This window comes from Mercenaria mercenaria, chromosome 6 (assembly GCF_021730395.1).
Source record: "Mercenaria mercenaria strain notata chromosome 6, MADL_Memer_1, whole genome shotgun sequence".
Taxonomy (NCBI): domain Eukaryota; kingdom Metazoa; phylum Mollusca; class Bivalvia; order Venerida; family Veneridae; genus Mercenaria; species Mercenaria mercenaria.
The window spans coordinates 23,888,799-23,907,702 of NC_069366.1; the positions used below are offsets into that span (position 1 = coordinate 23,888,799).

Consider the following 18,904-nt stretch of genomic DNA (forward strand, 5'->3'; position numbering starts at 1 on the left):
ACAGCATGCGTGAACAGTTGGGAATAAAATATTACGGGAAAAGTATTAAATGGCCTCACATACATGCATTCTGATTCTTTGTGATTGAAAAACCTAAGCGTAGAGATGTTTCTTATCCAAGCTGACCGAGGGTTGAGAAACATCTGTTTGACACAGGCAGACACATAAGATTATTTCTCTTGACTTGAAATTGCAAAAGTTCAAAACATATTTTATACTAGTATTACAAAACAAGAAATGCATTTTATGAAATAATTATTATGATGTCACATTGCACGCGTGAAGCCTATGGAAAAGGCAAGTCGATCTACAGGGATATCGTTGTTCTTGCACACCTATAATCGGGTACAAACTAGGTTACCCTGGTGTAATATGACATTATTCCAAAGGGATAGATAAGCTTCATATGAGCAAAGCGAGCACATAATGACGTCACAGTGTATCACCGATTTTTACTTACAGTAACATAGAAAACGTTGCAATAGCTTCTAATATTAATGGTAAGCAAGAAAAAAATTATCCTACCTATCTGCCAGATTAAGGAAGATGTTTCCCAACCCTCGGAACAGTGTGGATAAAAACCTTCGCTTTGTGCTTGATTTTACATTCCATGCTGTCTCTCGGGTTTTGGAAACTAAGTCTTACACATGCAGTCATGAAAAATCCTTATAATCTTTTCCCGCCAGGTAGGCGAAACAGCCTTATTACAAATAAAGATATTTGTCGTTCTCATTGCGTACAAAGCTAAAAATAATATTTCTGTCAAAAAAAAATAGTTATAAAATGATAACAAATAACTTATCTAGGGATATACTTCTTAAATCTGTCATCCGTATCACACTCATCAGTATTTTGATCGATTTAGAACTAAGAACTGCTTCCAATTTAATCTCATTGCAGTGAAATATTAAATGTATTGGCCTGACAATTTGCAATATCTGATAGGTCACTGATATGTCACATTTAACTTGAAGTCAAGGTCAGAGGAAAATTCTTTACCACGCGCATTCAAATGCAATATTTAGAGAATGCACAACTAGCCTAAACACATATTAATTACTTCATTTTAAACAACATCTGTTCTTCTAACTTCAATGCGTACTACCTGGGCAAGGTTCAACAGACAATGTTACATCGTCGACACCAGCTTCCACATTGAGTGCATTAAAGTGCATGTCTAGAAGTCCAGGGTCTTCTCCGCAACTGTCTACGAGATCCAAACAACCGGGCAACCATACAGGTAAATTTGGAATACCAGCTAGTTCATTCGTCTCGTTATTCACACTCAATGACAAATAACCATCTAAAGATGCATCTATGAAAAACAAACAATACTTTTCACTTTCCTTGCCCTTTCACATATTCTACTTAGAATATAATTGTGCCATACAAACTAAGCGTAGCCAGACTGTAAAATTTGTGTCCTATTAAAATAATCGAAAAAAAATAATTTCTTATTTGCTGGCATTCCTGACAAATGATGGAAATTAAGTTTAGATTATTTTTGTTTACATGTTACATAAATCAAATGTTAGATTACCACTAATAAAGTAATAGAATTGTAGACTACAGATTCCCTTTGATTCCTCCTCTGTCACTTGCTTGAAATTTAGACTTGTCAGACTACCAGATTCACCAAATGCTGGATTAACATACATGAAGTGTCCTGTAAATAAATTGAACATAAAATTCCCTAGGACTACCGACTGTATTTTCATGTTTAGTTTCAGTGAACCTTATTTTCAGGTTTAGTTGTCAAGGTGGGGAGGGGTGGGGGAGGGGGGCGCACGCATATACATTGTTGGAAAAGTACACACAATATATCCGAAAAGACGCCATAATGTATTTACAAGTTACTATGTTTTCTATGTGAGTGAAGGGAAACAGTACGGAAAACCTGATACATAACACATTATCTTAATGACGAGAAAAACTGCGGTTCTATATGGCAAAATAGAGCCTAGCTCGCTGCAGGAAGACAAATTTTGTAGAGGTTCATCCTGTGATCATTCTTGTAAAATCATAACAAATTGTGGATATTTCTTTGTATGGAGATTTATCATTCTTTTATATACAGCTATTTTGGCAAAATTATTACTTCCCACGCCATGTCAACATGGAAAGCTAGTGACATTGTTTCGAGAAAACAATTTCACATCAGTGCAGAGAAAATCAAATTGATTTTCAAGTTTTCTGATATTAAGGGATAATTGACACCATTCATTTTGACAGGCCGAGTAACATTTAGCTACAAGTTCACCTGGAGATCAATTATGTGAAAGCATATTAATTCCCGACATACTGTTGCATAGAATTTTAAAATGTTTTCCTCATGGCTGCCACCGCAACCATAATTGAACACGGATCAATTGTTTTATAAAATTTGTTACAGTATCATGAAACATCCAAATTGTACACTCTGTATGACATGGTCCAACGGTTTCGTGGTTATATTGGAATGAGTAACAAATGAAAAGGAACGGGCGACGGGTGTACAAAAGAATGGACAAAAGAAAAACGAACGAAGACAAAGGAACGGACGATTGTTAGACAATGAAATGACGACGAGTAGACGTATAATGACTGTCAACAGGAAATGGAAAATGGATGAACAAAGGAACGAACGACAAATGACAAAGTAACTGACGAGATGGACAAAGGAACAAAAAAGAATAAACACAGAAAGACAAACGATGGAAAGGAAAAACAGTGGCCAAGGAATATTCAATCACAAAATCTCAGGTTAGCATTCAACCTAGGTAAACCATATGCATACTGCTTTGAATTTTGTACAATTTGGACACATCTGGAATAATATTTTCCCTTTCTCAGACATTGACAGTTAAGGTAGTTTTGTACGTTCGGATCGAAAGCTTTTCAACAATTTATTTGTTTAAACTCTGAATATTGAAAACTTATACTAGGAAAATTCAGCAAATAAAAAGATGGGTCTTGTGCTTGAAATTTTGCTTCACTGATTTGAAAAATTTCAACCTCACTTTTTTTTTTATAATGGGAGTCTATGGGAAAACCATTACTTTCATAAAATTTTTGCAAATAGAAATTTCGAAATAACGAAACTTCTCATAGGTGTAAATAATCATATGGCCTATAATAAGACGAAATAAATAGGTTTGTGTACTTATGTTTGAGATATTTGACCACGATTAAAGGGAGCCGCACATTTCACAATTTTAAGACATCATAACGAATTATTTAATGTGTCAGATGTTTAAATTTCATGTTTTAACTTTAGAAAGATGGTATCAGTTCCTATGTAATAAATTTACTCACAGGTTGGCATTAATTCATAAAATGATTTTCGTTTCCGTACGCCGAAGCCAGGCCTTATTCTACGTTTTCCGGATAAATAACGTTACGTCATCACTTCCGGTTTATCAAACATGTAGAACAACCTTAAGCACTATGCATTTCAAATAAAAATTCACCAGCAGTATCTGAATATATACTAATAACGAGTGAAAATACTATCAAAAGTTTAGAAATTTATATTTATCATTATATTAGAAATTGATCAGACATTTACATACTCGATATTTTGGGTGTCGAGTTTAGTACTGAGATTCAGAATTAAAATAATCAGTGTTACAATTTACATCTATGATATTGCTTTTTGAAGTGGCCGATAGACCGATAGATCGATTTCTAAACTGAATTAACTTCTTTGATTATATGAAATAGTCATTATGCAAGGTTTTGATTTAAATATATGTTATAGAATTATCCCACTTGCCCGTGAATGATACCGAATAATTTGACTCCCCCCCCCCCCCCCCCCCCCCCCCCCCCCCAAAAAAAAAAATGTGCATGCTGTTAACCTAATGACGTGTTATAAATCCGAGTTAGTGCATAATTACCATTCATGCTGACAGAATATTATTTAATATGTGCTTTTGCAGGTTAACTGCATTTTTCGGGTTGAACAGCATAAAGAATATATTAATCTTACCTGATGCATTTCCGAACGTGTGATCTGTATCTAGTCCAATTCCAGTACCGGCCTGTACTCTTTTCCATTCATACCTTGGTTTACAACTACTTTCATTCTTACCGTCAGATTCGATTTCATATCCATATAACATGTGGTCACTTTCAAAAGTGAAATTTCGTTTGGCAAGGGATTCTGAAAAATTATGGATCGCAAAGAAGTATCTAAATGGCGGACAATGTTTGAGAGATTATAACATGTAACCACATATTTCTCTTTTTTTAATATATCTCCTAACAAGAGTAACATGGATCTCAATAACTCACACGGGTTTTACATCTGAAACACACAATTTGGAAAGGAATACTTTTGTCAAATTGATTGAAATCAGACCAGCAATTTTTGTCTGTGTGAAGTTAGCAGAATAGCAGATTTGCAGAATAACTCCAGCAGAATAACAGAATAGCAAAATAGCAGACTAACTGCAGCAGAATAGCAGAATAACTCCAGCATAATAGCAGATTTTTTTTTCTCATTTTACCTCGCGTCTGTACGACAACTGAAATTAGCCTAAGACTTTTTGCGTAACAGGTAACCATAAAACAGAAAACCATTTTTTTTTTCAATTAAAAAGAACAACTTTAAGACCGACTTTATATAGTATGTGCCTCGCATATTACCTCGCTCAGTTAACATTAGCCTAAGCTAGAAGAATAGCAGTATAACACGAGCAGAATAGCGAACTAACTCTAGCATTATAGCAATTTAGCAGATTAACTTCAGCTGAATAGCAGAATAACCACAGCAGAACAACATAAAAATAGCAGAACAGCACAATCACAAAACAACATTTAAAAAATAATGCTAAACTATTTTTTTCATTTTACGTCGCATTTTATGACAATTGAAATTAGCCCACGACTATTTTTGAGGTTAACATTTTACCATTATAATTTGCTAGAAAAACCATATTTTCAGTTAAAATAACAACTTTAAGACCGAGTTTAGACATTATAAGTCGCACATATTACCTCGCACAATTAACATTTGCCCAAGACTCTTTTTGTGACACACATGTTACATATTGCTTTGACTGTTCATAAATCATTTAACTCTGTTGTTATAACAACTTAAGTGGAACAGCAGACAGATAAGCAGAACAACTCTAGCAGAATAGCGTTTAAAAATGGTCTGTGTTGGTATAAAAGAATGTTGTTAATATTTACTAAAGTAATACTTATTTAAATAATCCATAAAAAATTGACAAAAATTAAGATTACTTTGATACTTGTTCTAAAGAAGGGCTTGTTTAATGTTCATTGCTTGTATGCATGATTGAAATCTATAAATTAATAACAAAAAGAGCTTTCAGTGGGATAGCTAAGTCCACTTTTCTCAGTGCTCCATTGTGATATATATAATTATGCTGGAGTTGTTCTACTAATTTGCTATTCTACTGGAGTTATTCAGCTATTCTGCTGGAGTTATTCTGCTATTCTGCTGGAGTCATTGTGCTCTTCTGCTATTCTGCTGAAGTCATTCTACTATTTTGCTTGTCTGCTGGAGATATTCTGCAATTGTTGCTCATGTTTATTGAGCGAGGTAATATGCAAGATGTATAATGTATCAAGGCACTCTGAAAGTTGTTCTGTTATGGCAAAAAGGCGAAATGAGAGGGAATTTCAAAAACAAGTTGCATCCTTGATAACATGTTTAAATAACTGAAGAATAACTTATTTATTTCATGTCCGTACACTTTTAATATCTGACGTTCACTTCTATTCTTTATAACTGTGCATATTATGGCCAACTTAAAAGTCAGAATTAGCCGGGAATAATTATTGTTTGTTTTTGGGTTTAACGCACGTCACCGCCAACATTTTATTTTTTTACTACACTACATTCTTTTGCCCACAATAACTAACAACTGCCAAGTGATTGTACCGGACACCAAACCTATGACCGCTCGGTTGACAGCGAACGCACCAACAAATCTGCCATTCGGTCCGACAGGAGGGGCGGGTAATTTTTGAATGGATTGATTAAACAAGGAACTTTTTTCTATGAGTCAGTTGTATTTGAAGTTTTGAAAGGGGTAATTATTTTAATTTCTGAATTGCACATGTTAGTTAACCATGATTTAAAATGTTCATTTAAGAAGATGAAAGTTAACATTGTAGGAATGGCTCTATATGCCGATGTTGAGATAACTTGTAGCCCGACCTAATTCTTTTTTGTTTGTGTTAGAAAGATATGCATGCATTTTTATGAAACCAAGATCCATCAGATATGATAAATTAAACAAATGAAATAAGCAATTTATTGTCAAAACGCAAAAGCTCCTTGTTATCATTACCCCCTCCCGTTTATTTATATTAAACTTTACATTTTTTATTCATTTTTTAATAGTGCCGTTTTAAAACAGACTCTGAGCGATCATTATTCGAGGGACCCGCGGGCTCTAAATGTTTGCGTAAAAGTTTAAAAACGGCACCGGTCTTCATATTCTATTCTTCATTTCATTCTTAACACCCGTTCAGCTAAAGCTGAAAATGACATCGATTTAGCGGCTCTATCCAGCTAAAATACTCACGTTATTTAGATTTGAAACCATTTTACACATACTGATGAAAACGGTGGAAGACTGTTAGATATCAATACGGTCAAATGCTGACAAAATCTAAGCCATATTTTTACTCTAAACATAAATATATATATATATATATATATTTCACTTCAATGCGTTCATTCTAGCTTTGATTGAGAAGAATATATCAGAAAAAAAATTTAAAATTCAAAAGAGAGCAACTCGACTTATATTGAAAGTACCCTTCCAGACATCATCTAGTACTCTCTTTTCTGTACATGGTTAACTGTCCCAAATAGTGTTAAATTCAAAATTTTAGTCTGTTTTAAAAAAGCATTTAATTAGCTTAAACTTTCTTATATTGTGACAAAGTTGAAATATGTGACAATAAATACTAAAGCCTTGCTTATAAAACGAATTTTGATGTATAGCACCTTTGGACTTAAAACAAATTTTCTTAAAAGTTCGTTCGTTTCTTGTATAGCTGTAGAAATTTGGAAAAATATACCTTACCTTAAAAATTCTAGCACAGTAGATTTATTTAAGATTTTACTTTGAAACTCTTTTCTTTTTTTTTTTTGATAAATACAGTTTAGAGTTTCAATTAATGTTATGTGACAGTTAATATGTGTGATTTTCTTTACAAATCTGCTCTAGACTGTGACATTTTCATTTGTATGAGTAAATGTTTTTATTTTTGCTAGAGGGCCTCATTGAAAATAAGATATGTATGTTATGCATGAAACTTAATGAGACTTACCCTCTTTAGATAAAGAATTTATTATCATTATTTTATTTTGTGCTCTTCTGTGAAATAATGAAATTTATCAGTGAAATAAAATTGACATTTTCACTGTTTCAAACAGTGAAAATATCGTTTTTATTTTTCACTGGTACGGAACTACATTTGAATGCGAAATAATATGAATTATAAATGATAGGAATTTCTTTGCAAAATATTCTTCAGTAAAGGTAAAGATGTATAAAGTTAATAAAAGGATCATAAATATTTATATTTTATCATAATGAAATGTAAAAGAGATCAGGAAACGTAACAGAACTATTTATAGCTTTTTTTCTACAAAGACACTAATCCTGACGTCACGACATTATATGGCGTTATTTTTGTCTTACAGTTTTCTTAGTCGTGCTCTTAAAAGTTAAGCTCTTGTTGGTCTGACTTCAGACAAGTTGTTGATTGTACTTTAAATTTACCTTAATTCTATGTTTTGCTTTAATTATCTGTTACTTTTGCACTAATGTTAGAGCCTTTCTCAGCGGGGATTTTATTTGCATTGTGTTGTTTAACTTGTTGAAAATAGGGTAAATGCGAGGTTGGCATGCCCTAAACGCGTTTAAACCCCCAGTTTCCTTTATATAGGTAACTGACCGTTCCAAGGCGGTGCCCGTATTTTCAACTGGTTGTTTTGTCTGTCTTGTATTGTCTGTTGCGTATGTTGTTGTAAGTGTTTTTCCTCCGCCTCACTCCCCCCATTTCCCTCCCCTTTCCTTTGTATTTACGCTACTTTTTGCATACCCCCCCCCCCCTTTACTTTTAGTAAGCTTCGTGGCTTCCCTTTGTTTTGGCAGCCGAATCCTAAGACGGTACTTGATTTTTTTTCCTACTTGCGTGGGTGCGTTTGTATGCTTGTGAGTCTATAACGGTGCCCTACTGTTTTCTCATATGTTGCTTGTTCGTTTTTCTATGTTATTCAGTTGATCGTAGTTGTGTGTTTATCTTTGGTACATGAGTGTCTGCGCTATTGTGGTTTACGTTGTAGTGCGACTGTTTTTTCAAGAACATGGCATTCCCTTGTAAATCGTCCTTGTTCAACTTTCCCCTTCGGATTCCTCTCCCCCCCCCCCCACCCCACCCACCGACCCCATTTCGCCCCTTACAATTTCCTTCCCCTCCATCAATATTTAGTATAAAGTAATATGTACCTGTTGGATGTTTGAAGCAACCCGTCTGATATATGTTTCCATTACAGCTTCGTTTTGTTGTGGGCCTACTATGCAAATGCGTGGCTGTGGGGCTGTGTTTTTGGTGCTCTGTGCTTCCGAGAAATCTATCCTTACCTATTATCTTATGATGCGATGCACGTGACGTTGCGCGGACAAACTTAATATAATTTGGTTAAAAACATTAAAAATGCGTAATATAAATAGAAAATTTGTTTGTTTCAGTGTAAGATCGGAATATATTTCACTCGTGAACACCATAATTTACATTTTTACTCGTGGCTGCGACTCTCGTGAAAATATTGTATTATAGTGTTCACTCGGTGAAATATATTTCGATCTTACACTAAAACAAACAAATATCCTCTATATTATCATAATTCTAGCATAAAACTGCTGTTATTGTCACTTTTTGGGGGTGTTTTAACAGGAGAGAAAAACGTGTGTTAACAGAGAGATTCTCGCGCTCCTGTGCTGTTATAACACCTTTTGATCTTAACAGACAAAAATGGGTTACTAGCGAATTATAATGGTACCATATTTACCACAAAAATAATCTTGGGCTACTTAAAAAGTTATACAGATTGCGTTTAAAATAAAAAAGAAACAATCTGCTATTCTGCTGAAATTATTCTGTTATTCTGCTATTCTGCTATTTTGCTGGAGTTGTTCTCCATTTTGCTATTCTGCTAACTTCACAGAGACGCACTTTTTTACAATATAAATTTAAACAGGACATTTATACCTGTACAAGATCCATTTTCCAAGGAGAAATTCTGCACAGCAGTTATGATTTCATCGGATGTTGTTTTAAATGCAGTCAGTCCAAGCGCCATTTCTCCGTGGATTTCAATGGGAATTTCTATGCAGTATTGCACAATAGAATCGACCGGATCAATTATCTTATCCAAAACCACAGTTACGTTAAGTGTACGGTTACTGTACCATACCTGTAATTGATTCAAAAATACATTGTATATACGTGCGTGCCTGCTCAATGTACCATTCTTCTGGAAATAGAATTCTGACACAAACGTTAATAATAAAGATCATTTGAGCCGCGCCATGAGAAAACCAACATAGTGGCTTTGCGATGAGCATGGGTTCAGATCAGCCTGTGCATCTGCACAATAGAGAATAGTGCAGACCACGATCAGCCTGCACGGATGTGAAAACTGGTCTTAGTCTACAGTACGTAGCAAAGGCAGAATCACTTGCAGTTTAAGAATAAATTTGAAACAAAAGTACCCGATGGCCAGACACTGCAATTATTAGTTGTTACATACTCATTTGACTTATGTTTAAGTACGTACATTGTAATTTGGCATATTACACAGACTTGTCTTTTATAGGCCTTTTCACTCTGCTTTATGTGTTGAAGATGTTGTTCATATCATATCTACGTGACGTTATTACCGTAAAGCTATATCATTACACGTTTTGAACTTTTAGTTTTATTTGATAGGTAAGATAACTATACACTCACCTGTACTACTTCATAGCCAATCTTAATATAGTTAAACGTAAATCTGTACACACCGGCCTCATGAATAAGGTCAGGTGATGAAAGAGAGGCCCATCCACCTAAAATGAAGTATCGTTCTTTAAAAGGTTGAGTTTCTTTCATTGAAGAACATTGCAAATTTGTAGAACATTTAAAAAAAACTGCTTTAAATGGTTTAGGATCTAAATGATGTTGTATTCATTACTCATTGTACTCATTGTCTCCCACAACTGCCTAATCATCAAATAGTAAGTTAGTCTTTATATACTGTTTACTTAATCCACATGTGCATGCGCTTTCTTGACACCAAAAGGACGCCTATACTATTAGTAGTATAGGCGCCGGTTTGGGGGCAAAACTGCGCAAGAAATCTGAGTGTTTTTGGTAATTCAGGGGCAATAATTCCGAAGTACCTTGACCGATTTGGCTAGTTATCGTTCTTGGTCGAGCACTTATTGGCAGACACATTTTATTGAAGTTTGGTGAAGATCGGATGAGAAATATTTGACTTAGAGTGCAGACAAGCTTTGTGACACCCCCACCCCCATCCCAAACACACACACTGGAGTAAATCAATATGTCTTCCACACCACTGTGTGGTGGGAAACATAATCATAATGAAGCATTTCGATTAATTAAGTCGACTTATTTTCAAGAAAGAAACGTGAAATGAATATAAGTTCAGAATCATAGTATGCAGACATTTATAAAAGATATTTAGCCCGCCCGCTTAGCTCAGTAGGTAAGAGCGTTGGTCTACGGATCGCGGGGTCGCGAGTTCGATCCTCGGGTGTGGCGTATGTTCTCCGTGACTATTTGATAAACGACATTGTGTCTGAAATCATTAGTCCTCCACCTCTGATTCACGTGGGGAAATTGGCAGTTACTTGCGGAGAACTGGTTTGTACTGGTACAGAATCCAGGAACACTGGTTAGGTTAACTGCCCGCCGTTACATGACTGAAATACTGTTGAAAAACGGCATTAAACCCAAAACAAACAAACAAACAAATAAAAGATATTTACTTGTATTGGCTGCTGCTTCTTCCATCAATGCAAAATAGTTTTTATTAAAACCGTGATATCCGGAACCTGTAGCAATCAAGGAAAATACCTTCATTACAGAAATACAAACACACACAACAAAAGCATTTTACAAGACGTGTAACGCCTTATTTAAGTACATTTCAGTCAATACAGAAGGATCACAATTTTCATGTGGCTTACTTGTATTATTCTTGTATTTTTCTACGAATTAATTTATTAAACATCTTTTTGCATATTTCTGATTATATTTATAACTTCAGATTTAGTTCGATAGAATGCTTCGCATCTTTTCTATTATTTATGTGAACAAACATATCTAATGACACATAGAGATGATTTGAATGCTCAATCATTTGAATGAATATATGAGTGTTTCACATAGGAATTGATATCAATGGATATATAAAGCTTGATCGGTAGAAACGCAGCCGTGCCATGAGGAAACCAACATAGTGGCTTTGCGACCAGCATGGATCCAGACATCCGCGCAGTCTGGTCACGATGCATGCTGTTTGCTAACGGTTTCTCTAATTGCAATAGGCTTTGAAAGCGAACAGCATGGATCCTGACTATACTGTGCGGACGTGCAGGCTGGTCTGGATCTATGCTGGTCGTAAATGCACTATTTTAGTTTTCTCATGGCACGGCTCAATCATATTAAATGTAGATTGAAAAAAGTCTGTCGAAAACTGTCATGAATGAACCATAATTAACGACCCTAGATCGCTGCAAATTGTTTTACTAGGGTAACATATGTAAAACACACACGTATAAATCTGACTCGATTTTTCGCGATCAAGCCGATTCTTTTCAAATTTCCAGTGCACACATTTCGTGAAAAGTAAGCACATCTTCTAGTTGCCATTTATTTAACCACTGTAATAGTTTGTTTCAGCTGATCTCTCTATATTTTAAAGGTTCATGTAGAGACTCCATAAGAAAATGTAAATTATTGTTCTTGGATTTCATATGTAAAAGAACTTTTAGAGCAACTTGGATTTGCTGAATACTGGTTGAATCAATTAGTATTTTCACCAGTGTATTTCCGCAATATTGTACAACAGAGATTGAAGGCCAGTTTATTCAATCATTGAATGAAAAAACAAACTTTGCAAATTTTCAGAAAATGTTTGTGTTACAGAATATTTATAACAACCTTTGAGTTTGAAAATTATTTTAAAGTTTTACCAACAAACCTCGCAATATCCATGTGTCATTTCCGATGTAGGAACAATTTGTTACATGTTGAAAGAGGCATATTTTTGAATATTGAGCTCAATAACAGGACTTGTTATCTGTGTGATAAAACATCTTTAGAACATGAATTTCATTACATTATAGAATGTCCGTACTTAAATTTAGACAGAGTAAAAATATACCAAATGACTTTCAACAGTCTAATGTCATTTCAACGTTTATTTCATAGTAATGATAGTACTCTTCTTTTTAAGTTAGCATTGTTTGTACAGAAAAAAAAACTTCATTTTTTTTGTTTGGAGGAATAGGTTTTTGCCACTGGCAGTTATTTGCTGGCCAGTTAAAACACTGTTTTCAAACCTGGTTAATTCTAAATGTACACCGTCCTTTATCTTTTAGCTTACAGAATATCTGTATCAGATCTATTATGACCGTAAAACTACTGTTTTATTTTATGTAGGCCTTTTAAGTGTTTGTTTTGTTAAATTTGTTGTTATTATGATACTGATGCCCGTATGGGTCCAGTTATAAATAAAATTTTGAAATCTTGAATCTCACAGATTTCCTCCCTTGACGTACATTTAACGTTTACAACCACTATGAGGAGTGTGTGAACAAACATAAAAAGAGATTGGATCTGTTAACCAGACTTCCATATCTACTTCTTTTTCTTCAGTTAGTCACCTGTAAGACACTTATACAGTAGTGTATATGGTATGCTCTTAAAATAAATAAGTCGCACAAACTTAATGGAGGGTGCACCTATAATTACAAGATACGATAAAAGGCAGATTTTGAAGCCGCAGCCTCTCCCTATACGAATACATGCCCAGAGAGAGGGTCCGATTTCCCTTTAAGGAAGAAAAAGAAGGTCAGTCTTAACATAAGCACTTCTGCACGGTGCGACGACAAGTTTGGTCGCTTTCATAATGAGACTGAAGGAGAACAAGAAAAACTCCAAGTAGGCAAGATGATAGAATGTGTAGAATAGAGGATGGGTGTGAGGGAAGATTTGATATTGGTGAAGTACTGCTAACTCACATCTTTACATTTTTAAAGTTAACATTCTAATCATATAGATCTACTAAAGGTCGGGTTTCACATTTCCAGTTCTTATTTCCAGATCCTCAAAGCGATTATTTAAGTGTGCCGTATAGCGGAAGTAACCGCTGCGGAGAGTTTTATAAATGTTCATTGACATAACGAGGACGGTACCCATGTGCAAACGGGTAGGAATCATTGTTTATTTTCATCCATCGTCAGAGGTACCATCAAAAACAGCGACAGGATGCATATAATTGAAATTTTATCAACAAAAATAACTTGCAGGTACACGATCCATTTGTTTTGTAGTTGAGCATGCATAGTTTTACCAAGGAGAGTGCCAAACTCAGTTATCTCGACTTCGAACAAAGAAAAATACGTCTCAAAACGTCAAATTACATGAATTTTGTAAAATTTCTTCAAATTTTGTAGTCATATCAATATTAGTGAGGACTGATATTTTCACCAGTGCGAATTAATGCATTTCCTCGGACGATTCTGTCTTTAAAATGTTCAATATGCTTAAATATGTGTCATACGTTGGTATTGTTTTTATATACCCTATACAACCTACATGTATATAAATCACACGAGGGCGGTATCGCTCATTCGAGTAAGTACCCGAATAACCAGTGTGAAAGAACAGCCTTGTGAAATTACAATCTAAAATCGGTCCAACAGTTTATGAAATACATATTCTTAAATAACCACTATATAAGAAAAAGAATAAAAATAGTGCCTTTATCCAATATTTCGCCATAGCATAGTACACTAGCATGGTTGTAGTAACTGCAATAAGAATTCCCCCATCCGCTGTGGCTGCACTCCTCCAAACTGTTCTCAGTGCCACGACAATACAAATAACTCAACCAGACTTTTGTATCTGAGTAGCCGTAATAAGACCCGCGTCGGTAACTAACATTGTCAGTCCTATTAGAGATATAAAATAGCAACAATTGGCTTCTTCATATTAAACCATATTAGATAAGACAATTTGCTACAATCATAAGTATCACTAACAGTTTTTAAAACAAAAATGTTACAGACAAAACTTACAGAATGATTATATTAGCCTTTTATCAATTTTCACCTTGGGTAAAACAATTAAGCCGCGCCATGAGAAAATCTACATAGTGGCTTTGCGACCAGCATGGATCCAGATCAGCAGTAGAGAAACCATTAGCGAACAGTATGGATCCTGACCAGACTGCGCGGATACGCAGGCTAGTCTAGATCTGGAGCCATGCTGATTGCAAAACCACTATGTTGGTTTTCTCATGGCGCGGCTCAATTATCAATATGAATATTACTCACGAATAACCGAGCTGTCTACAGACTACTTGTGCCTCTCGGATATCAAAAGAATAATCGCAAACACGACCCCACAACCCATTGTGATAAACTTCCACTGCACCACTACTTTCTGTCGGGCCGTCCACAAGCCGGATATTTTTAGTATAAACTGAAACATAATTATCGTTAATTGTTAAATGCTAAGACTACAAACGAATACACTTATTTCTTTGTTGGGTATAGTAACTAAACACGTTAAAGGTTTATCTGATACCTAAAAGATAAAAGAATATCTGAAGCCAGCTAAACTGCAAAATAAGATATGTCAGAGGTAATCTAAACTGCAAGAGAACGGTTAACTTTAATTAAACTGTAAAAGAACGTATGATTTCACCAGACTGTAGGAGGTCTTATAAGCTATAAAATACACTATGTCAACTGAAGTGAAAAACCATCTAACATCAGTTGAAACATGAAACGTACATCTGACGCCAACTAAAACGCAAAACTACTAACATCTGCTGAAATGTACAAACAAGTTTAAGATCGTCTGCAGCCAACTAAAGTGCACAACATATACAGCAGCAAAGTGACAACATATCTCAAGTCAACTCGATGAAGAAGAACATCAGACGTCAACTAAAACTGCTACTGATAAATTAGATATTACATATCGTCCATTGAGAGCAAGACAGGCTCATCAACGTTCTTCATCAATATGCTGATAAGCCCGTCTGACTCTCATTTGATATGTTCATTCCATTTCTACTTAGAAAATATTGAAACCTCAATGCTCACTTTTGACCCACAGTGGGGCGTAAGTATGTTTATAGGGACATTCAGGTTTTTTTTCATGGTTTACTAAATCAATTAAACGAAACAGATAAGCTATTTGTCGAGTATAAATCTAACTGTGGTAGCCAGTAAATAATTGTATGTGAAAGCGCGAAAACATATTAGCTGCGTCATGTGAAAACGAACATAATGGCTTTGCGACCAGCATGGATCCAGACCAGCCTGCGCATCCGCACAGTCTGGTCAGGATCCATGCTGTTCGCTAACGATTTCTCTAATTGTAATAGGCTTTGAAAGCGAACAACATGGATCCTGGCTGGTCTGGATCCAAGCTGGTCGCAAACCTACTACGTTGGTTTTCTCATAGTACGGCTCATATGATAATGAATCGTACAATTAAGAATTTGATTATCAAATACTAATTATCTTATCTTTTGACCTATTGACTAAAGATCATCAAGATTAACATTCTGACCCAAGTTTCATTAAGATATGGTCATAAATGTGGCCTTTAGTGTGTTAACTAGCTTTTCCTTTGATTTGACCTGGTGACCTAGTTTATGGCCCCACATAGCACAGATTCGAACTTGACCTAAAGATTATCAAGGTTAACATTCTGACCAAGTTTCATGAAGATAAGTCATAAATGTGGCCTCAGACTGTTAATATGTTTTTCCTTTTATTTGACCAGGTGACCTAGTGTTTGACCCCACCTGACCCAGATTTATACTTCACCTAAAGATCATCAACATTAGCATTCAAACCAAGTTTAATTAAGATACGATCAAAAATTTGGCATATACAATGTTAGCTAGGTTTTCCTTTGATTCGACCCGATGACCTAGTTTTTAATCCCATTTAGTCCAGATTTAAAGTTGACCTATATATTACCAAGATAAACATTCCGACCAAGTTTCATTAAGATATGGTCATAAATGTGGTCTCTAAAGTGCTAAATAACTTTTCCTTTGATTTGACCCGGTGACCTAGTTTTTAACCTTACATAACCCAGACTTAAATTTGACCTAAAGGTCATGAAGATTAACATTCTGACTAAGGTTCATGAAAATAAAGTCATAAATGTGGCCCCTAGAGTATTAGCAAGCTTTTCCTATGATTTGACCTGGTGACCTAGTTTTTGACCCCAGATAATCGAATATCAAATTCCTTCAAGATTTTATTGAGGGTAACATTCTGACCAAGTTTCATTGAGATTGGGCCATAACTGTGGCCTCTACAGTGTTAACAAGCTTTTCTTTTTGTTTAATCTGGTAACCTAGGTTTTGAACCCAGATAACCCAGATTTAAACCTGACTTAAAGATCGATCATCAAGATTAACATTCTGACCAAGTTTCATTGAAATACAGTCATAAATGTGACCTCTAGAGTGTTAACTAGCTTTTCCTTTGATTTGACCTTTTGACCTAGTTTTTAAACCTACATAATCCAGATTCAAACTGGACTTAAAGATCATCAAGATTAACATTCTGACCAAGTTTCATGAAGATACAGTTACAAATGTGGCCTCTACAGTGTTAAAAAGCTTTTTCTTTGATTCGATCTGGTGACCTAATTTCTGATCCCAGATAACCGAATATCAAACTCGTCCAAGATTTTATTGAGGGGACACATTCTGACCAAGTTTCATTAAGATTGAGCCAAAACTGTGACCTCTAGAGTGTTAAAAAGCTTTTCCTTTGGTTTGACCTGGTGACCTAGTTTTTGATTCCAGATAACTCAATATCAAACTCGTCCAAGATTTTATTAAGGGTAACATTCGGACCAAGTTTCATTAAGATTGAGCCAAAATTGTGACCTCTAGAGTGTTAACAGTCGAATTGTTGGCGTCGGACGGACGGCAGACGACGGATGGACGGATGACGACGGACGACGGACAAAGGGCAATCACAAAAGCTCACCTTAAGCACTTCGTGCTCAGGTGAGCTAAAAATACAAAGTAGTGTTAGAGAACCTTTTGATAAGTCGATTTCTGACAATAAACAAGTGTGTGAAGATTCAATCCACTCTTAAATAGCAATTACTGAGACACCAACTTACACACAAACCCTTCATCATTTTTAAGTTCAAAAAGGTACAGAATTTTGTTGATAAATAAAAACAGAGTAATAGAACCTATACAATGTAAGTCAGATTATCACAGTGAATATTTTGTTTGTTTGTTTGTTTGTTTTGGGTTTAACGCCGTTTTTCAACAGTATTTCAGTCATGTAACGGCGGGCAGTTAACCTAACCAGTATTCCTGGATTCTGTACCAGTACAAACCTGTTCTCCGCAAGTAACTGCCAACTTCCCCACATGAATCAGAGGTGGAGGACTAATGATTTCAGACACAATGTCGTTTATCAAATAGTCACGGAGAACATACGCCCCGCCCGAGGATCGAACTCGCGACCCCGAGATCTTTAGACCAACGCTCTTACCTACTGAGCTAAGCGGGCGGGCTCATCACAGTGAATAAGTGTGTGAAGTTTCAATCCACTCTTAAATAGCAATTACTGAGATACCAACTTACTGTGTCAAGCCTTCATCAATTTTTTAAGTTAAAAAAGGAACAGAATTTTGTTAATAAATTAGAACAGAGTAATGGAACCTATATAATGTAAGTCAGCTTATCACAGTGAATAAGTGTGAGAAGTTTCAATCCATTCCCCCAGTTGTAACTGAGATACAAGCTGAAATACAAAAACACTAGAGGGCCATGATGGCCCTATATCTCTCACCTGAGTTTAGTTGCTTGCTTGAATAAATGTCTTTGCTAAAGCTTAAAAACTAGGTGATAATGTCATGGTAAAGATTCTTCATGATAAGTACTGGAATATGTTAAAACATTATATAAATCTCTTTTCTGTAGCTTCAAAAACAAGAAAATAGGTCTGTAGGGTAAGGCTTAGAACATTAAAGATGAGTAATGAAATCTTTATCGAAAGTTACTGACGTGGTCCAAATTTCTGTGCTGTTATCATCGGTGTGCAAAAACTGTACATGTCATCCAAATTTTAAAGTTGTATCATAAAAAAAAACAACAAGAAAGTAGGTCAGTAGGTTAAGGTCACAGTCAAGTGACTTCTAATTACTTTTGGTCATCAGGTTATTATAATTAAACAATCTTGGAAATATAATCAGAAAAATTTTAAGTAGTTTTCCTATATAACTCATATACAAGTGACCCCAGTGGCGGGGCCTCTTTTCACCCCAAGGGCATAATTTAAACAATCTTGTTAGAGAACCACTATGCAATGCTACATACCAAATATCAAAGGCTTAAGCCTTGAACTTTAACACAAGAAGATTTTCTTTCCTATTTAAGTCTATGTGAAACTTGGGCCCACGGTAATATAGACGAACATTAAGCAATAAACATACCAAATATTAAAATAATAAGCCTTGCAGTTTCAAGCGAGATGATTTTTAAAAAAATTTCCTATGTAAATCTTAGGACCCCCTGGGTGGGACCTCTTTTATCCTCAGGGGCATAATTTTAATTATCTTGGTAAAAGACCACTAA

General features: G+C 35.3%; 1 protein-coding gene across 1 annotated transcript in view; it reads right to left on the reverse strand.

The window, feature by feature from the left end:
- LOC123549403 (uncharacterized) overlaps positions 1 to 18,904 on the reverse strand; it is a 137,630-nt gene that overhangs the window by 18,209 nt on the left and 100,517 nt on the right. Inside the window, exons 46-53 of the mRNA XM_053546709.1 lie at positions 14,604 to 14,751; positions 14,029 to 14,219; positions 11,028 to 11,093; positions 9,985 to 10,082; positions 9,244 to 9,448; positions 3,971 to 4,144; positions 1,541 to 1,666; positions 1,106 to 1,315 (exon numbers count right to left, since the gene is read on the reverse strand). Coding sequence (XP_053402684.1) covers positions 1,106 to 1,315; positions 1,541 to 1,666; positions 3,971 to 4,144; positions 9,244 to 9,448; positions 9,985 to 10,082; positions 11,028 to 11,093; positions 14,029 to 14,219; positions 14,604 to 14,751 — 1,218 coding nt within the window. The remainder of the gene's footprint in view (positions 1 to 1,105; positions 1,316 to 1,540; positions 1,667 to 3,970; positions 4,145 to 9,243; positions 9,449 to 9,984; positions 10,083 to 11,027; positions 11,094 to 14,028; positions 14,220 to 14,603; positions 14,752 to 18,904) is intronic.